Genomic DNA, 22,921 nt, shown 5'->3' on the forward strand with positions numbered 1-22,921 from the left:
TATAAATAATCTCATTTTTTCAAAAGACCTGAAGGAGAAAATTTACTAATGCCATAGCCAAAATGCCCCTAATCCCCATACCAGGCCACATCCCTGTCTGTTTCAGCTGACTTCACTTAAGACACTTTTAAGAGCAAATGTTGCAAATTAATTCCAACTTATTAAATAATAATGGCCAATTACCTTCCTTTTCTGCTCAAGGTCTCCAAAAAGATATAACAATATGTAAGAAAATGCTCTTTAAGACAGAAAGATGAGTTACATCAGATCTGGGCAAAGAGAATGCAGAGAGACAGTTTAAAATTCTGAGTAGAGTTGCAATCAACTGCTTATCTCCAGATCCCATTTTTAAAAGCCAGGCTCAGGACCTGCCATTCTTGGGTTCAAATGCAAATCCAAGAGCACATCACAGCACCGAGCTGGCGTCCTTGAACAACCCAACTTGGAATCTCAAGAATTGTTGCATTTATCCAGCTTCATAATTCCTTTCTAGATTGAGCAATGTATAAACAGCAGAACAACAGCTCAACCAAATTAAATTTAAAAAATAGAGTGTGAAGCATTAGTTTTCCAAATATAGCTTAGTCTATTAAGAATGCATCATCTTCGGCTCTCCATTATACTCAGAAATTTCATCAGGAAATAGACTTCATCAGAAATCAGGAGGCACACCAAGTGGTTACTTTTACTTTGCTGAGTCAGCTGAAAATATGTGTCCTAAGACATTCTGATCAACAGCAAAGTTTAAATGATGTATAGTATTTAAAGTCCAGGATTCTGAGAACACATAAAATGAAATGAAAACATATATCCACTCAAAAGCCATACATGCCAGACGTGGGCACTACAATCCAAGACTAAGAAGTTAAGGTATTCTTATTTTAAGCCAGGCTCCTACTTAAATGTATATTTCTGTTTTTATGATAATATGAATTCAGAAATTTTCTTTGAAAAACCTAATAATGATCCAAGATTACAGATTTTAGGAATTGCAGCACTATGAATTATCTTGTTTATCTAAAAAAAAAAAAAAAGAATAACTGAGTTGAAAGAATATTTGAAAAGGAAAGGGATATTGTTGCCTAGTTTCTTTTTATGTATCTAGAGAGAATGACTGGCTGGCACAAAAATGACCTAGTTAGTTAGTAACAGAGCCAAGGTAAAGATCAATTTGATGAAGTTCACTGCTACCGTACTATCTCTTCATTAGTCCACATGTCTTGTTGGGGTTGTCTAACTGAGCTAAATAAAAAGATATTAGATTCCTTTCTCCTAAATGGCTAAATATAAATTAATACTCTTTCTGTTTCTAATATGACAGATAAGCGACAGAATAAATCATGGGTCAGAAAACTATGGCCTGTGGGTAAAATCTGACTAGCAAGCTGTTTTTGTAAATAAGATTTTCCTGGAACACAGCTTTGCTCTTTCCTTTACTTAGTTCCTGTGATTACTTCTGTGCCAGCCATATGGTGGAAATGAGCAACTGCAACAAAGACCTTATAAATAAATGACTCTGCTTCAGGTATAATAAAAATCACAAGTGCCACCCAAACTCTCAGTTTTCCTTCAGATGTAACAGACTGTACCATTTCATACTGGGTTTGCTAAGTTTCATGGCCTTTTTTTTTTTAATTTTTAATTTTTTTTTACATTTATTCATTTTTGAGAGACAGAGAGAGACAGAGCACAAGCAGGGGAGGGACAGAGAGAGAGGGAGACACAGAATCCGAAGCAGGCTCCAGGCTCTGAGCTGTCAGCACAGAGCCTGATGCGGGACTCGAACTCAAAAGCTGTGAGATCATGACCTAAGCCGAAGTCAGATGCTTAACTGACTGAGCCACCCAGGCGCCCCTCATGGACTTCTTATAATAGAAAAGAAATGACTCTTACTCTCTAGCATTTGATATAGAATCAGGTTCTGATAAACTACATTTGTGATTTTGCTGCCAAAACAGATAGTACTTGAAATAGAGTAAATATTTAAAGTCTATTGATGGAGAAAAATAAACTACCATGAAATCACAACTGTTCTGCTTTGCATTAGAAGTAAGGATTTCTCTCCGAGGACAATGTTCTTATCTGTGTAATTTGGCTAGTACACCACAGTCACTTTCAAATGCACTGTGGTATTTAACAAGCACTATCAATTAGAATCTACTCCCTGAGCTCATAATTGACAGAAGACAAGAATGTATAGGACAACATAACAAGACTGGCTGCACAATAAATGGCTGGATTCAACCTAAAGCTTCTAGATTTCCAATTTGATTAGCAAAAGGGGGGGGGGGCTTGGGGGGTGGAAGGGGGAAATGGCATCATGAATCAAATTCTCTACAGGTAATAACATAACACATTAACTGCCTACAGAAAAGGAAATAAATCTCAATTACTAAAAAAAGGCCCTCATCACTCAGTTGTCATTGTGTCATTCCTGCTTTGTATAACACTTTCCATGCTTCGGAATTAAAAAGCTGTTTCTAACAAATAAATGCTCTGTTTTGTGATCATAATTACATGGCTTATACATTTTATTAAAAGACAATTTAAAACATTATTGGCTTATTCTTTTTTAAAAAAGCAAAGGAAAAGGGATATTACTCTCAGAATTCTTTATAGAGGAAAAATTCCATCTCCTATTTAAGTTGATCAGTAAATGTTAAACGATGTAGCCATGCCATCTAGTGGCTTTCACTGGAAACACAATTTTGGAACATAGGTCTGGTTACTACTTTGAAACCCTAAATGGATTTCTCCTGTTAAACTCCAAAAACATCTCATATTACTAAAAACACAAAATATAAATTTAAGAACATGATTATAAAGTATATTAGGTATGCTTAGCCTGATAGAAATTCATGACAAAGAATTTTCATTCAGTTGAAATAAATTTACTGCTACATTAGAAACTGATGAAGTATTGTATTTGTTTAAAATAATCTGAATTAAATCTATCAGGACTTGTGGATTGTACTTACCCATGCTATTTTCACAACCTTATAAATAATATATATATATATATATATATATATATATATATATATATAAAATTATAAAAAATCTAAACAACTGTTTCCTTAGAAGAACATCATTTCAAAATCTTTATGTAATATTTTAAAAATAGATGACTAAGTGTGCATTTCTGCATTTTGCTGTCCAGCATACCAAATACCAAATAGTGTACTTACTCATTCCCATACATTCTCTCATACTAAAATTTCCATAAATATTTAGAATAAATGTAATTGTAGCTTTAAAAATATAAAATTCTCTTTGAGGGAAATGTTATTATCAGAACTTCTTGACTAGCATATGACAACTTTTTCTGTTTAAAGTATACCTTACTCCTTAAAATGTTAACTTTTGTTAATTTTCTTTTTGTTTTCTCCTGATTTATTTACATATAGTTTAATCGGGTGTATTAAACAATTAAACAAATATTTAAAATATAGAGATATACAACAGGTTCTTACCAAAAGATATCAGGTTATGTATTGTATGAGAACATCAGATATAAGAAAAAACTCCCTCATTAATTTTCAAAATGTAGAAATATATATCTATTAACAATAAGATCTACTTTGTTTTAATAAATTATTTACTTTAAGGATAACTTCCTTGTATATAATCTATTAGCAATTTTTCTTTGCCTTCCTATGACCATATCTAAAATCCTATGGGCCTCATGAGGGGTAAGCTTAACCTAAATGTGAAAGAATTTGAACATTCAGGTGAAAAAGAGAGAAATGCTACTTTCCTAAAGCCCACATATATATTCCCACACCCATATGTAAAAGTGTACAAACATATTTGTGTATATTCTCATATGTCTTACAAATACAGACTGTAAGATTTCACGAGGGCTTTAAAAAATTTGGTCTCTTCTCATAAATATGGAGAACAAAAAGAGGGTTACTAGAGGGGATATGGGAGGGGAGATGAGCTACATGGGTAAGGGGCATTAAGGAATCTACTCCTGAAATCATTGTTGCACTACATGCTAACTAATTAGAGTGTAAATTTAAAAAAAAATAAAATTAAAAAAAAATTTGGTCTCTTGAGTAACTGTGGTATAGTCTTGAATCTGCAATGTTGTTAGCTCTGGTAACAAATAAGTATGAAAAGTTTTGGAGTCAGCAGCAAAGTGGTGGACGTGATGTTCTTGCATTTCAAAATTCTAAATATTTTATGTGTTATGGTGGTTTCCATAAGTAATGTTCTTTAAATCTTAGTATACATTTTATTATATGCACATTAGAATTAATTCTTTTTATTAATGCTACATACAAAAATCCAATAGTGACTCATTGACTTTGATTACTGAAATTGACATCAAGACCCGGCAGCAAGATTCAGTTTCTTTTTTTTTTTTTTTTTTTTTTTAATTTTTTTTTAACGTTTATTTATTTTTGAGACAGAGAGAGGCAGAGCATGAACGGAGGAGGGTCAGAGAGAGAGGGAGACACAGAACCGGAAGCAGGCTCCAGGCTCTGGGCCATCATCAGCCCAGAGCCCTACGCGGGGCTCGAGCTCACGGACCGTGAGATCGTGACCTGAGCTGAAGTCGGACGCTTAACCGACTGAGCCACCCAGGCGCCCCAAGATTCAGTTTCAAAGTCACTGTTATACCCCATTCTAAACTTAGGTTCATTTATTTTCCGGCAAACCACTTTTTAATTACCACTGGAAGCAATGATATAAGAAAACTTTTGATAGGCTTAGAATGAAAGGCTGGCTGATCTGATGATACGTAAGAAAAAATTATGTTTCAGATATACTCTTAACTACCTCAGTATATAATTGGCTTCTCCAAGTATTGGTTATCAATAAAATAGATTTTCTTCATGGGGATGGTGATTATGGAATGAGAAGGAGCACCACAAGAACCACAGACTGTAATAATATTGGGGAGTTTCTTGCAGTAAATAAAATGAGAAGGTCAATATTTTTTTTCAAACTAGATCATCTTTTAAATAGAGAAAAAAAAAGAAATTACATATTAAATAATAAAGCAATACCTAAAATGAATCAATGTGTTTGTGGCAAGTATTAATCACAACTTATTATGACACTGCACTGTGGTATACTTATTAAAAGGTTCAGGCACTCACTACATGCTTAATGACAGAAAATGGCCAAATCAATTTATAATCAAAATGTGTAATGGAGCACCCCACTGACTTACCACCAGGCCACCCTCTTTGTGTAAATGCTTACATTTTCCAAGCCCAGGAGCACAAGAAGTGGAATTGTTGTCATTCCTCCTTGGATCCATTCCTCCAGAGAGACTGTTCCATCATGATCATAGTCTATTTCTTCCATCATCTCATGGAGGATCTGGAGTAGAAGAGATGAGGGAAAGCTTGCAGTGAATCAATAAAATACATTTCAAAAGAAAGAATAAAGCATTGCAATGAATTGGCTAAAACAAACTGACCAGCAACTAATTGCAGAGTAGAGATAAATATCTAGGTAAGTTGGTAAAGCGTTAATCCAAAAACTGTGGATATCGTGGCTTTGTTATGATTTCTGGAACTTGACCACCTATGATGTTCATCTTGTAGGAATAACTGCTTAACTTTTTAATACTTTCTCAGTGAATGATGCAGCTAAAACAAGAGGGTATCTTTAATTTAAGGGTGAAAGTGGTCTTTAATTGCTTTCTCTAGATTTTTAAAATTCATGTATATGCCAGAAAATGTCTGAACAAATTAACTTCATGGCAAAGAGCTGAAGTAATTCTTTGCTAAGTGGTAAGGGGTGGAGGAATTAAGTTGCTTTTAATTGTCTATCAGAACTTAATAAATCCAAGAAGTTAAACCATCAAGTCATTTTTGATTAGGTTTCTTTTCTAAAGTTGACTTGTATGGAATGTCTCAAAATGTTCTCTACAGTGTTTGTTGGTAATACAACTATCTCTTTTACAGTGGTAATATCAGTATTTAATCCAATGTAGTTAATAAGTATGTTAATATACTGTAAGCTTTTTCAAAGAGCATCCAGAATGTATACTAAGTATCACAGAGGGGCTGTTAATATTACATGAGCAGAAAGTATATGTGTGTTCCAAACATATTACCCTTGCTTTCTGGGGAGGTGAAGTATTTCCATCTAATAGCACCAAAATGGTAATACAGAAATTTTAATCGATTCAGAAAAAAAAAAAAAAAGATACACGGAGAGCATTAGAACAAAAATTTGAAAGATGCAATAAATGAAATACTTGATATGTTGATACAGTGTTGTTTGCCTAAAAACTCCTGAACTTAGTTGATTGGTGTGGTTCCTCATGAAGTATTTGAAAATCAGGTTATTTTCCTTCATACACACCTAAAGGTAGGTATTGAGAAACAAGAGACTTTTTGGAACAAATGGTGCTGAAATAATCATTTTATTATTCTCCAAATGAAAAACAGGGGAAATTATTTAGAATTTAGCAAAAAGGTAGAAGATACTGTTAAAATCTCCTGCCCCTTGAACGTACTTTGATGAACTAGTAGAAAGAATAAATAAGAAGAAAACTAAAACACAGAGCATTGTTTCAGGTGGTTGTACCTCATACATCTAATGTTAGAGCCTGGGTTCATTTTTTAAAAACCTTTTCCAAGGACGTCTCAATATTCCCCATTAACTGCCATGAACCTCAAATGTTCAATTGTTTTTATTCATATGTGTAGACTTATCAGGTGTCTGACAATGTGCACAAATGTACACACTGGTTTAAAACAGGCAGAGTTGCCGAATCATTAGGCAGGATGAGGCATGCCGTTCCCCATGATGGCAAACACACTGCACAAGGTAAGTCATTTTATCTTCACTTTCTACTATTTATACTACTCACAGAGGTGACAGATTTATCAGTGTGTGCTGCAAATGACAAATAATGCCATACAGTTTATTATTTATATTTTCTAGTAGGGATCTGTCATAATTAGACGGCCCAGCCACCAACTGTTCCCTTCCTGAAATCATCCACATCTCCCTTTTACTCAAATGTACAGCCTGCCAATATTTTGGGGGAGAGAAAGCAGTAGTGCTGCCTTCAGCTTTAAAATCTAATATAAAAAACATCTTCCTTCTTTCCATGGCTCCAGTGAGGACAAGAGACTTGACTGAAAGATGTACCATATTTACAGGTATTAAGGTGAGTAGGATGGACAAAGCTGTTTTAGATGAACATAACCCCAAAGGACAAAAGAACTTAAAAGTCCCTTAATTTCAGTGAAAATAGTACTAAGATGAATCAAGCAGTATTCTTAGAATTAAATACCATTCTTTTATTATTGAATATAAAAACTGCAACCTTGTTCATGATATCTGCTATGCATCATGTGCACAGCATGTGTATTTCCACATCCCTCAAAAAAGAAAAACCAGTTGACTTAAAACTTGGAAACCTTAATCCCAGTAAGAATGGTGCCCTCCTTTATAGGTGACATTGCATATAATTTTGTTGTAATTTACTGGTGTTAGTTTCCAAAGCAAAGGGAATGCTATCTCAGCTCTCCTATCACATAATCATGTCATTATCATGCCATTATAAGGCTTTTAAAATTCATATAAAATGCAAGCCATTAAAATAAATTGATTTCTATTTGCTTAACTCATTTATAATTTGCTCGACTTAGTTGGTTTCAAGAATAAACTAAAGTCAATAACATACTTATCAACTCTCCCCAAAATATTACTTGTAGCAAAAGTCACAGATTCTAATCAAGTATGTTTTAATATACATTTGAATAATGCTGTAAAAATAAGTGTTTTTTTTAATTTTTTTTAACATTTTATTTATTTTTGAGACAGGGAGAGACAGAGCATGAACAGGGGAGGGGCAGAGAGAGGGAGACACAGAATCTGAAACAGGCTCCAGGCTCTGAGCTGTCAGCACAAAGCCCGACGCGGGGCTCGAACTCACGGACCGCGAGATCGTGACCTGAGCCGAAGTCGGCTGCTTAACCAACTGAGCCATCCAGGCGCCCCAATAAGGTTTTTTTTTTTTTAATGTTCTTACAAGCATTGTTAGATACCATTTCTTTAAACAATAGATTAAAATTTTCTAGCCCTATCTTTAACCAGCTTAAGTGCTACAGGGAAGTTACTTTAACATTCTGAGGTCTCAATTCCTCATCTGTAAAATGAATAAAATAGTAGTGTCTACTTCAGAGAGTTGCAAGTGTTGAATAACATATATACAGGGAATAATACAATGCCATACACAGTAAACTATCATCTTCTTGACTGAGTTCACCTTCTTTTAGAATCAATATTTAGCTATTTCCATACGAGGAAAATCATAGAGATCATGAAAAACACACATCATTTCTGACTTTTTTATGGCATGGTACAACTTTGGCAGTGTTCATCAGCAGCCTGTTTACCGACAGATATTTGAGGCCACCATTCAAATTAATTTCCATGAAGAAGAAAAGGAAAAGTTACTGTTTAGAACTTCAGAACAGCACATACACATTTTCTTGTTCAGAATCCATTTTCAGCACTGAATAGAAAGAGTAACTTAGAGTTATCAAAGGAAAATATCAAATGACAGGAGTATCTGCAAGTTCCAAAAATAAACAAACAAAACAAAACCCAAAAGACAAAGGGGTCTTTTAGAATGTAGCCAACAGTTAAACCATTCCTATACCTACTGGATTAAGTTCAGTGACATCCCATTCAAGGTACTCTGCGACATGCATCATCTGACTGATGATATTTTCTAGTTCCTGGAGAGAAGAGAGGGAGAGGGGGAGAGAGGGGGAGAGAAGGAGAGAGAGAGAGAGAGAGAGAGAGAGAGAGAGAGAGAGAGAGAGAGAATATGGATATGAATACAAGGTCTTTGTAAATTTTTCAAACTTTTACTTACAAGAATTGTTTTCTTTAACATGTAGCTCAAAAACTAAAGGAGTTACATGATTAATTTATACATATTATATAAAATTTATATATCTATATAGTAATTTATATACACATGTAATATATCCTTTTAACAGTCTGATTAACTATACATAAAAGATGCACTTGAATACAAATTCATTTTGTACTTTGTCTAGAAATCTTCACCAGGAGAGGGCACCAACTGCACAAAAAAAGATTTTCTTCCAATAGAAGATTTTTTAAGGATGAAAATCTGTCTTGGGAAAGAAAATCTGATCAAAGAAGAGACATGCATATTTTCACAAGATGTGATGTTTAAGTCACCAAGCATCCTGACCCTATGGCTTGGAAACAGGTGTGGAAGGATGAAAGGAAGTGTTTGAGGGCAACTGAGAAGTTTATTTTTATTCTGATACACAGAGAATGTATATTGACTATTCTAGTCATTAAGTGGTATAATTTGCTCTGCTAGAGGTGCGTTCAAGGGTCAAGTTTAGAGGCTAAGTACATGTAAAGTTTATTTTATGAGGAAATAGAATTTTAGTTAGAATCTTCATATTATTCTGCTCAAGTGTCAACTCTTTGAACAACGGCTAGTTAATACATATGACTTGACTAAACAAATTAAAACATTTGCTCATAACTATTTATTTAATGCTTTAATTGTTCCCTGTCTCCAGAATAGATTAAATATGCTTTGTAAATGCTAGTAATTTTAAATGTAGTCAATGACGTAATTAAAACTGTTGTTACAGTATAATAATGTAAAACTTTATACTTCTTATAGTATAAAAGCATAAGGTTTGAAAGCATATTAATCAAAGATAACTCTACTCAATCTAATCTCTAATCTACTAATCTCAATCTCTGATCTAATATATGTACTTAACACTCATAAAGTGAAGAAGGAAATATGGTAAAAGAGGTTTTCTTTTGGGAGATAATGGATCCCTATAAAAAACTGATGGAAGCTACCCTACCATTCTCTAGAAAAATGTAATCATGAAAATGTTGCTTGTGTAACACAGGTTGCCCCAGAAAAACATACACATATGAATGTGTTTACTTAATACAGATAAGAAAAATTTTAAACTAGTGTACCTTGGAATTATAGGCTAGAATTGTGCGTGTGTGTGTATGTGTGTGTGTGTGTGTGTGTTACTCTGTCTTTGCCTACATATATATGCCTTAGTGGTTTAGAAAGGTTAAACGTCCCTGGATATGTTTTTAGGAACAGAAACTATTTCTAGTGGACTATTATGTAGGCATGTTTAATTGACATCAGAGAAGTCAACTAACCTAAGACTCAGTTTCCTCATCAGTAAAATGACTATTCTAATCTTACCTAGTTTGTAGAGTTGCTGCAAAGAGTAACATGCTATGATATGAAATACATTTATGCCACCTGGCATAGTGCGAGGGATCAATAAATATTAACTAGCATTATTACACAACAGTGGTCATTTTTCAAAGTATCAATTTTCCTATGCCTTGCCTCCACTATGTGAAGTGTTATACCTTTACAATTCCAAGACAAATGACATCAGCATGTGCAATTTCAACCTGACAGTGAAGGCAATATACTGTTGTAGTAGGTTGTATGGAGAAAACCATAGAAACAAAATTCAGACCCTTAATTACAAAACAGACTACTTGAATCATAAATAAATTTATTTATCCCCAATTCATTGTTTAATATTGTATGTATAGTTATAAATATTGTTGGAAATATACTGTATGTTAACAACAACAACAAAAATGGCCAGAGACCAAAAAAGCATTTAATTTAATTTTCAAATCAGCTGCCAAACGATGGCTAAAAGTCTAGTAAAGAAACATCTTTTTAATTTAATTAAACAGAAACATTAAATAAAACAAATTTGCATTGAAATATAATTTGTATCAATATAGTCAGAAGTGCTACAATAAGCATATGGAAATATCTAGAAAAGTCTAAAATCCTAGCTGTGAAGTGCCATCAGAAAATGAGCAAATGTATCGTGTAGCTTAATATTCCTAAATGGAAAACTGCACACTACCAGGCACTTAAAAATGATAGCATTTGAAAAACTGGAGGGACTTAAATAAGAAATGCTACAATCACAGCATCAATTTAGATGGGTGGTCATTTCCTAAATTAGGAATTATACGTTTTTATCTCTCTCTGGAGAAGCTAATGTGCCATTATCGTACTCAGCATTACATAAATATGTATCCAACTTCATTGCTTTGCCTGTAGAATTCTGTTTGGTTCTGTTAGAGGGAGGTATATCAGATGATGAGAGAAACTCACTCATTATCAGAAGTAATGCTCATTTTAATCAATTTTAAAATATCAAAACATTTGTTTTTTAATGTACCTGAATACTTCAAAATTTCCACAACCTGACATTTATTATTTTATTAATATTCTTATATTTCCTTTATGGAATAGGCAATGATATAATATGAAAAATATATGATTAGGAAATGTAAATGCATTATTGGATGGAACCTGAAATGGATTTTCAATTGAGGCACTGATTCGTGCAGTAAAATTAAGAATCTAACTGCTCTGAAAACTAACACTTATTTGGGTATATTACAAATAAAATAAACATTTAATTATTCATTTCAATTAAGTCATACAGAGATTGTATTTTTTTCCTATTGCTTTTTATGACTAAAATGATAAAGAATACAGTTTGCATTTATATTAGATGAGACATTTTAAAAAGGAGAGTTGGTCAAATCAATTTTTAAATATATGTATGTATTTTAACAGCATATATATGACCAAAAGACTTTAAAATGTGGCAAATGATAACATGATTGAATTGACTTTATAATTTCTTTTAATTCTACTGGTATTCTCGATAATTTCCTTAGTGTCAAACCTCAGATTTTTTTTTTCTTTCTAGATCAATGATCTCAACTTTCTCATGTATTATTCAAACAAGGTTGGGGTCTTTTTTTTATCGTCCCATGCATAAAAGTCACTTTTTTCTAGTAAAATAATTCAATAGAACAATTGGAATCCTAACAGCCTTTTCAGATCATTCTCTTTCAAAAATTCAGATGATAAAAATGCTGTGTGAGTGCATGGAAATTATATTAAGTGTGTCTTCTGTGGTAATAGCTATAAATTTATTCATTGCATTTTTCAGAACAAACTGCTTTGAAATTTTCACAGAAAATTTGAAGAAAAAAAATTACCGAGCTGTCCAGGAAGCCATTCCCATCTGTGTCATAGAGGCGAAACATAACTAGAAATAAAAGAGGTGTTGAAAAAAATATTATAGGTGAGTGAGATCAATGTTAGGATAAGACAGATTCTTCAAAATTTATTTTCTGTTGAAAGCAAATATTCAATCCTCTCCTACTCAAAGCAATTGATCTATGGGATCATTTATCAAACTAAGTGGCAAATGAATTCATCAGTTAACAAAAATATGAAATATCAGATACAAGGTCTATCAATTTTTGTTATGTATCTAGAAAACACTAAGAGGTACTATTCTTTGCTCATTTTTTTAATTACAAGATCATTAAATGAAAACTCAAAAATGAAAGAAGGAGTTTAGACATTCAGAGTGCAGATATTAAAGGGCAGAGTGAATAAGAAGAAAGATGTGATTTGGAGGTGTGTAACCCAAATTCGGAATGGGTGATTCTCTAGTGCATGAGCATAGTCAAACCCTGTTTTCTTCTCTGTAAAATGAGAATAACTACCCTGTCATAAAACACACTTGTGAAAGTTAAGTGAGGTGATACACATAAATGCATATCCAAAGCTGTCAGTCAGTACACAAATGTAAGCCCTTGTTTTGATTGATCCCTAAGCAGTATGGGAAAGGATTAGTGCAAAACAAGGGAATTTTTCTGACAGAAGACAACAAGACACAAATGCATTACTACCACGGTTATAATGGTGTATTTGTTGCAGTCTGAGAGGTAGTTTCATAGGGTACCCACTCTTTGAACTAATGAGTCAGGAAAAGGGAAGTGCTGTCTCTGTGGTAGCCAGCACAGGAAAGCCAGAGGACAGTGGGTCTCAATGGCCTGAGGATTCCCTCATAAATTCACATACCACCAGGAGACCACAGAAGAGGCTGCAGGTGCCATTTTGAGATAAACAGAGAAGACTGACACAGCTGTTAAAACAGAGGAGTGGAAGTGAGAGTTTTTGTTGGGTTTGCATAATTTCTGGGAGAATCTTGATGTCTGAGGTCTATCATATTAAATAAAGACATTGATAACAAGGGGGCATAATTATGCAATGGCCTTGATCATATATCTGTAATTATTATTTTTGTATTTAAAAACAATCATTATACTTCACCAATCTAAGATATGATTATTTATTTATAAGATGTATAGCCGGTCTGCATACAACGAACTGGAAAAAATGCTTGCAATGTAACTATCATATACTATTTATTGTAAAACGCGAAAAGACTTTAAAGATGTTAAAATGTAAGGGGAAAGTGTGTACCTATTGAGTTAAGGAACATAACGTTAGGCTGGCTAATGATGTAAATATCTTTATTTGCAAACCATGATGATTACTCTCTCTTGTGTACTCAATAAATGACAAAAATTCAGAAAGAAAAAAAACCTACCACAACATGGATACTAAGATTTTCCAGAAAAAAAGCAGAAAATAAAACTCACTTGTTAAGCGGCAGGAATTCATTCACACATCGCCCAAAGAACGGTTTCAGTGCAGGGAACAAGGAAAAGACTTACAAAAGCCTAACTTTATTTATTTATGTATCTTTATTTATTTATTTAAGTTTGTTTATTTTTTAGAAAAGCTGGACACACACACACACACACACACAGAAAGAGAGAGAGAGAGAGAGGGAGAGGGAGAGGGAGAGGGAGAGAGAGAGACTGACTCAAGTAGGCTCCCTACTGTCAGCACAGAGCCGATTCAGAGCTGGAACTCCTAAACCATGAGATCATGACCTGAGCGGAAGTCAGATAGCTTAATCCACCGAGGCACCAAGCCTAACTGTATTTTAGAATGGGGAGGTACTGGTGACTCTATTAATCCTATCTTATTGTAGTAATCCTTATTGTAATAAATGACTATGAAACCATTTTCACATGGTCGGATATATGGAGCTCTACACTTCTTGGTAAACCCTGCTGGAAACATAACCTCAAAAATACACACACAAGTGGACTCTGTGCGGGGGTATCTGCCATTTATTTTTGGCACCGTCTGCAACTTCTTTCTATGTTCTTAAAGCCACACGTTACAAAACACAGTAACAGATGACCTGAAGGGAGAGTTTTGCACATGACGTCAGCTCTACTATTCAGAAGAAAAACCTTGTTAATCGATCAGATGCTAGTGACCCAAGAAAAAATGTGCTATACAAATTCATTCTGGTGATGTGAGGCAGGAGTAGCAGTAATCAGAGAGAGTGCATTCGGAGTCCTGGATGTGTTAGGACTGTTGGCAATGAACAGTGCTCTCCCTGTGCACGGAGCGGCAGCAATGGGATTTTTCCCCAGTCCAATTCTGTACTTAAGTTCACCACTGATCCTAGAAAAGTATCCTCCAGATCTGGTTCTCTGCCTCTACTAATGATTCTCTGTGTTCCTCGATATCATTAAAAAAACAATAACCAGCTTTATTAAAAATCAAATTAAAATTAGGGTGCCTTGGTGGCTTGGTCGGTTGAGCGTCACACTTCGGCTGCAGTCATGACCTCACAGTTCATGGGTTCCAGTCCTGAATCGGCTCTATGCTGTCAGCACGGAGCATGCTTAGGATACTCTGTCCTCCTGTCTATCATCCCCCCCCCCCCCCGCTTATGTGTTCTCTCTTTCTCTCTCTCAAAAATAAATAAACCTTACAAAAATCCTAAACATAGGATATTTTTTTAAAAGTTAAATTTAATTAATTAAAAACTAACCTGTTTTTCTGTCTTGCCCAGTTATATTGTGCACTCAACATTGGTACTTAGTTCACATCAGACATAAAGGTTAGATCAAGATAAATTTTAAGTGTAAATTGAACTTAAAAAAAATGTGACTTTAATTTTAACACTAAAGCTAAATTATAAAGCTTCTAGAAGAAAATACAGGAAAATATCTTTACAACCTTAAGGTAAGCCAATATGGACCATCAATTATTATATTTTTTTTAATAGGTAGGGGCGCCTGGGTGGCTCAGTCAGTTAAGTGTCCGACTTCCGCTCAGGTCATGATCTCAGGGTCGTGAGTTCGAGCCCCGCATCAGGCTCTGTGCTGACCGCTCGGAGCCTGGAGCCTGTTTCAGATTCTGTGTCTCCCTCTCTCTGACCCTCCCCCGTTCATGCTCTGTCTCTCTCTGTCTCAAAAATAAATTAAAAAAAAAAACGCTAAAAAAATAAATAATAGGTAAATTAAGCTTCATCAGAATTAGAACTTCTATTCATCAAAAGATAAATAAGAGAAAGAAAGGGAAAAAAAGGAAAGAAAGAAAGAAAGAAGGAAAAAGAAAAATAAGAACAAAATAATCCAGCTACAAATTAAAGAACTTTTGAAAACACAGATGTCTGATAAAGGGCTTATTTCAAAAATATATTAACAAACTCTATAGCTTAGTAATAAAATGACAACCCAAATAAGAGAGAGTCAAAAAATATTGAACAGATATTTCAAAAATGGAAGATACATGAATAGTCAGTCAAAATGAAGTGTTCAAGATCATCAATCATAAACAAAATAAAAATTTAAGCCACAGAGACCACCATACACCTATTAAGAAGACTCTGGAATTCAAAAAAAAATAAATGAACAAATTCAAACAAATTAAAAAAATACTATGTCCAAATTGTGTTCCCAGTAGAAATGTTGGTCTGAAAGTTTTTTCATTATTTTCTAAAGTAGAAGTCCTGACATCTTTTTGAATAATTTCTAAACACACTGACAGCGGGTAATGGTTGCTTATGAATTCTCTTTATTTCATCAAGGAAAAAGGTGGAAAAATAAAAGTTCTAGTCAATAAGAATAGCAATCATATAAACGGCATGCATATATTGAACAGTAAATCTAACATACTCTAAATCTGACCAAGTCTAAATCAAGAATTCCTTCCTTCCTTCCTTCCTTCCTTCCTTCCTTCCTCCCTCCCTGCCTCTTCCTTCCTTCCTTCCTTCCTTCCTTCCTTCCTTCCTTCCTTCCTTCTTCCTTCTTCCCTTCCTTCCTTTCCCCCTAATAAGAGAGAGAAATTCTAGGATTTTAGTTTCCAGAGACAAGTCTATTTTCCTAATTTAAAATTATAGTAGTGTCATGCAAAATATGAAGTATTAAACACATTTGTCGACATTGGCTGTGTATTGAAGTGCGACTATGGTAATAGTAATGTATGAAATAGACATAAATCAGGGTGCCTGGGTGGCTCAGGTGGTTAAGTGTCTGACTCTTGATTTTGGCTCAGGTCGTGATCTCACAGTTCTTGAGATCGAGCCCCACATCTGGCTCTGCACTGACATTGCAGAGCCTGCTTGAGATTTTCTCCCTCTCTCGTTGTCTCCCCCACCCCCTCCACCAAAAGAAATAAATAAGCATCTAAAAAAAGAAAAAAGGAAATTGGCATGAATCAACAAGTACAAGGAAAATGTTAAGAGGAAAAAAAAAAATGGAAGCTGGAAAACACATGTTGAGTGACTTGGAACCCAGAGAATATAAACATAAGTGAAGAAGCAGCAAAGATTTGCACAGAAAGGGTGATGAGATGGAAAATTAAGTGTTAATCTTCATGAAAAGAAATTAGACCCTCAAATACTACCCTTCATACCATCCACCTAACAATATGCCAGCTCCCTACCCCAGGAGAAGAGTGGGCACTGTGCTCTATAGCATGCAAACCAAGAGGATGCTGAGCTCAGGCTGCTTAGGACTGTTGATGGGAGGGGCACTACACCAAAATCAGGGTGTTTATGTGAAAATCTATACACTGAATATTAAGAGTATAAGCCCCCTTCCTTATCTCCAGTGAGTCACACTTAAACCTCACCCACATACCCACCCACCCACCACACCAAGGAGTCCTTCCAAAACAAGTAATTGGGAGGGGGAAAAAGAAAAACAGCAAGGCAGGGAGACAGAATAAAATCTTGTAAGAGGAAAGTTGCAATCCATAAAACGAGAAGAGAAACAAATAAGGATTATGCTGAGAACAAAATGAATCCTCTGTGAAGTTAAAAGCATGACAGAAAAAAGTAAAACACTTATCACAGATGTAGAAGACATTACAGATGAAAAAAAAAAGACATAGGAGAAAATATGTTGGAAAAGGAAAATACTGAAAAAAAAAAAACAAATTCAAATTTATGTCTTGGAGTATCAATATCCAAAAATAATAGTTCCAGAAAGACAGAACAAGTAAAATAATGGAGAAAGTAACTAAGAATGAAAAGATTAAAGAAAAAATGAAGGGCACAAATTTTTAAACTAGAATTTGCAGTGGAGGATTTGAAAATTCTTCAGTTGTACAGAGATAGAGAAACTAATGAAACTTTTTAAAAAGGTAGTTGTTTTTTTTAAAGGGCAGTTATTAAAACTATGGAAAATAAAAATTGTTTGGCTTGGTAAGTCTATATAATCTTTCCCTTTTAAAACTACATTGAATAATACTGATAAAATTAATATTCTTCTTAGAATTTAAAACTAAATTAGGCTCCAAGGTCAAGTGAATCATTGAAAAAAATATATTCTTAAAACTAACATAATAAGGATATAGATTTTTAGGTGCAAACATAATTTAAGCTCAATATTAAAATAACTCTGTCAACATGATAAGTTCCAAATGTGGGTACCTGTTACAAAGTTACAAGCTAGTTTAACCCACTTTTTTTCTATTTTTATGCTCATGCAATTTCCCTTTATATAGAAACAATTATGCACCCACACATGAATTTGGTTAAAAGATCAGGGCAAAGGCACATTATGCAATATAAGGTTCATTCTTTATATCTACAATTTTTTCTCTTCCAAAAGATTTGCAAGTTTTTAATCTATTTTCTCCTCATCATCCTACTAAATATACTCTGGTGTTATTATACTTGGGATAATATATTTTGCTAATCAAAATATTAATATTTAGTTTGTTATTAAACATTAGAAAGTATGTTTATAAAGGGCATGTAAGCTGGAATTTTTTAACTCACATTTTTTTTTTACTTTTTTATATATTAGTAAGCTTTCAGGGCAGAGGTGAAAAAAAATAGCTGCTTGGAGTTTGTGACCTCTAATGCAATGAAGTAATGTTTTCTCCTTTTTTCCTACAGAGAAACAACAAAGACAAGGAAAGGAAGCTTTTCAAAATGAAGAGCACTTATACAGTCACTCAGAAATCATGGGTGTTAGTCACAGCCAGAAAAAAACCAGTGCTATAATTAACAACCAGTCTCTCTGGGCTTTAATTTTTTTCATTGACTCTATAGGGAGAATGACTAACTGATCTTTAGGGTCTCTTCAGTGTTATTTTGTATTTTGTTAGGGTCTCAGTGTTAGGGTCTCTTCAGTTGTATTTTGTATTTTGTATTTCTCTTCAGTGATACATTTTCATTAAATGTAAGCTAACAAAAATTATTCCTTAAGTCATTAACAATTTATAAATACCAATCCTAATGTAAATATAATGTGTCTTAAAAATGCAGTATAAATGAATTTAGCATCATTCCATGACTTAAATAATTCACGTTTTTTTCTCTTCTCAAACACCCATTGACTTCAACACAATTCCAATTAAGTATCATTCATTGATCATCTGTCTGTTGAAATACACACACACACACACACACACACACACTCACACACACAGAGTAGGTGCTAGGGTAGGAAGTTACACAGCATAAGTGTACAAGCAAAATGAATCCAATTAGGAGTTGGCCAGAGAATTCATAACATGAGCTGGGCCTCAAGTCTATACTGTAGTGGATCTGATATACATTGAGAAAGAGCACTCCCAGCAAATGCACATTATAAGCAAAGGTATAAATACGAAAAAGTTTGGGTTTGTCTGGTGATTGAAAAGTAGATCTATGTGACTAGGACGTAGTCTGTGCACATAAATGTAGGCCAAAGCTAAATGCAAGACTGGCCAACTAGGTTGGGATGAAACTGTAGAGTCAAATCAGTTTATAGCTCTAAGTTTAGGGCTTAAGTTTATGTATTTTTAATGGGGAAATGTCAAAGGGACACATTCAGAAGAAGAAGAGGAAGAAGAAAGAACATGTCTAGAAGTTGACAAGTTTTACGTAAGATGAAACAAAGTTATAAGAATTCGCACCTAAAGATGATGATTAAATACGTAGGTGTTGGAAAAATGAAGCATCTGGATTAACTTAACTAGAAGAAGTTGATGATGAGAGAAACACTGAAGGCACTGTAGGCCAGCTGAAGTTTTGAGTAGAATTATAATCTGTGGAATTATAGTTTTATTTTACTAAATCTCTGCCATCACCATATATAAGCAAATAAATTGGGTGCCCAAAACTAAGTGTCAAAGAATGACTGGCATCATAGATTGTGGAGGGATGGTTTCCAAAAAAGCAGCAGGCAAATTCAGGAGGAAGGGAAATGGTTAAGAGATAAGAATACTTATTTAAATTGCACTTAACAAACATTTATGTGAACCAATAAATGTGAAGGAATTTATGTGAGCAAATATTGGTTAATTTAATCTTTATAGCAAACATATGAGATAGATATTATTATGATTCCAATTTTATAGTTGGAGAAACTAAGGCCTCAAGAGGTTTTTGTTTCATAAAATGTGCCCCAGGCAGTCATAAGTGTTAAAGCCAGGATGCATTCAGTTAGTGAAATCAAGAGTCTAGGCTTTTCAGTACTGTGCTATGCTATGTTTAAATTAAAAGTAGGAGAGGGGGAAGTTAAGTGATCATAGTCTGGAGTCAAAGTAAAATGTTAGAGCTTAAAATTTTAGAATAAAACCAGTCTTTACAAATTACAAGTCATGTGGTATTGCAGCAGATGTGGGAGACTGAAATAAAATGGAGTTGAAATCACAGAATTCGAGGAAGGCAAAGAAACTAACAGTGGGAGATACTGAATGGCTCTCCACAAAGTATTGTAGCTGACTTAAGGTGAGGAGGGCAAAACAGCTGTGGTACAATGTTCCTATTCCACACATCAGGATGGCAGGTAAGTAGCACCAACAAGGAAAGAGAAAAATGGAATTCCCCACAACCTGAACACATTTACATAAAAACACGTGCACATGCACATAAACCTTCTACAGCAGCAGATGAATAAATGCCATCTACTTGATAGGGCCTCAGAATAAGCAAAGTTCTCAGTGAGAAAACATAATTGGACTAGGCAAAGTAATTTGAAGAAATGACATAATCGGTGGAAAGTTCGAGGACTTCTGTCTATTTCCTTTCAAAGAAAGAAATTATCTTTATTCTAAACATTGTGTAAATGCCTGGCAAAAAAAGACAGGTAGGAAGATGGGAGGTGGTAGTAAGTGATGGATAGATTTATAAAACAGTATTTGGGGGGAAAATATCTTTTTTAGAAACATTTACAACCATGTCATTATTTTATGTAGTAACCCAGGGAAAGAAGCCTACCAAATACTGTCACCATTCAGCAGTTCTGAGAAACGGTCCTTCCTTCAGAGAAAGTGTGTGTGTGTATATGCTTCATTGGACGGAGGAATTGCATAAGCCAGTGTTCCTCAGAATGTGGTCCCTGAAGCAGCAACATCAGCACTATGTGGAGCCTTGTTATACAGGAAAATTCTAAGGGCGCACACCAAGCCTGCTGAAGCACCTACACTGAATCTGGGGCTCAGAATAAGCTGTATGTTCCTAAATCCTACAGGTAATTCTTATGTGTGATAAAGTTTAACTTCTGGCCTAAGTGAATGTGCGTGTATTCCTTTCTGTTTAGCTACTTAGAAATTAAGATCCAAGTTCAGCATCTACCAGCAAAAATGAATTATATTAGGTGCTTGCCCATATTCTTGTCAACTTACTTATTTTTTCTTTCCTCTAGTTTATATTGTGTTTAATAAGTCACAACCCTTTTGGAAATAAGTGTATGCTAAATTAACCACCATTAAATTTCTTTAAAGTATTACTGAAAATATTTTTCAAACCTGTAGCTCTAGAAGACTACATGAATATTGAGAATATGTCAATGTTTAATTGTAGAAGGAAAAGAGTGTACAGTCCATTGATATGAAAGTGGGTAAGAGGAATGGATTCTGACTTAACAGAGGTAGGAAAGGGCCAGGCACTGGCATTAAAGACAAACAAAGCAAAACAAACAAACAAACAAACAAACAACAGACAAAAAACAAGTTCCAGATAATTAAGGATCAAGTTAAGTTCCTCCAAATCAGAGGAGTAGAGCAGAGAACTTGAGTGTAGCAGGGACAGAGGCAGAATCTTCATATATTCGTAATCTTCATACATTCATCTATTTCGAGGAGACTGATGAAAATCATACTGATAGAGCCAGGCTCTAAAAATTCCCACTATGACAAGAGTCTGAAGCAACAGTTAAGAAAAAAGGCAAAGGCAACTGAATCTGACAAATGCTTGACAAAGAGCTGGAAAATTTGAAGAAACAACAGAGTAAAGGAGGTTGAAAACAGTGAAGAAAGGTAAGTGGCAGGTCACGTTTGACCTGATTCATCAAGTGTTTTTGAATGACTTGTGGGTTAACATTCTGACTGCAATTGTAGACAAAGACGGTTTGATTCATAAACTCAATGTGAGAACTTAAAAGCACACCTCTTAAGAATTCTACCTTAAAAACAAAATGCTTCCAGTTGATATAAAAATAATTAAACTCCAACACAAATAGCATGTTGAAGAGGAATGATGGTGCCTTCATTTAGTCTCAGACCTGGAAGAAAGGATTTGCCTGTATATTTTTAAAATCATCCCAAACACGGACCTGACAACACCTGAGCAAACTTTCTCCTTGGCTGTCACTTCAAGAGAATTCCCTGAACATTAATATTTATTTTGGAATGTGAAAGATTTATGTATGTCTTTAGGAATACAAATAAATCTTGAAATGCAAATATTCCACATTTAGGAATAATAAATACATATTTAAAGACTCCTAATACAGTTTATAACTTAGACAGGTATGACTTAGTCATATTATAGTTAATTCTTTATTAGTAAGAGAAATATTATCAACATGTTACTATTAGATTTAACTAAACATGCTTTCAAATCATAATTCTGAAACATCACTATGGTCTATATTTGCTTGAAAATATCAAATTTAGGATTTGTTATCTTCACTAACATTTCAGTCGCAAGAACTTTAATTTATTTTAACACTATCCAATATAATCAAGTTATTGGATTATTGAACAAACTACCAGCTCTATGTTTAGCAGGGGCTTTGGAGACAGACCAGATTATTAAATGTTCAGGCTTATTGTAAATATTTGAAAAAATATATCTTGCATTGCAATGAGTATAGTTTGCCACCAGAGAGAGCTCACACACTGCGCTTTATTAAAGACAGCAATTCTCTCCTTTTCACCTAGATAGAAAATCTCTATCTGAAACACCTGCTACATTGTGGAAAAAACCAAACACAGCTATGTTTATTTACAACATCCACAGTCAACTCCTATATATGAAACTTTCAGGTGTTTGGCACCTGAGAAATCATTTATTCCTGGCACAGAAAGTGTTAGTGGTGAAGTTTTAAAGAAAGATTTCCATGAGAGAAAGGCTCAGGTTGTATGTGTCCAGTGAACCTTGGTGCTGACTAAGAGGAAGACCTCCTCATATCCTAGAAATAAAGGTGTTATTTCAAAACAATTCAAATGACACTTTCCAGTATTATCATGTTACCAAACTGAGGGACGGTCAAGAGCAAGTCATCTGACAGACCAACATGCTAAAGAAATACTCTGTAATAAATGGAACTTGATAAGAATCTTACTATATTTACAATATCCTTTGATTCCCATTTGAAAGAATTTTTATTTCTTAACCAAGGCCACTTCATTTAATGAAAATTTAGATAATCATAGTAAATACAATTTTCAATTCATCAGTAT

General features: G+C 34.2%; 1 protein-coding gene across 1 annotated transcript in view; it reads right to left on the reverse strand.

The window, feature by feature from the left end:
* DGKB (diacylglycerol kinase beta) overlaps window positions 1–22,921 on the reverse strand; it is a 715,928-nt gene that overhangs the window by 514,384 nt on the left and 178,623 nt on the right. Inside the window, 3 exon segments of the mRNA XM_032592421.1 lie at window positions 5,218–5,337; window positions 8,649–8,723; window positions 12,070–12,119. Coding sequence (XP_032448312.1) covers window positions 5,218–5,337; window positions 8,649–8,723; window positions 12,070–12,119 — 245 coding nt within the window.

This window comes from Lynx canadensis, chromosome A2 (genome assembly GCF_007474595.2).
Source record: "Lynx canadensis isolate LIC74 chromosome A2, mLynCan4.pri.v2, whole genome shotgun sequence".
Classification (NCBI taxonomy): Eukaryota; Metazoa; Chordata; class Mammalia; order Carnivora; family Felidae; genus Lynx; species Lynx canadensis.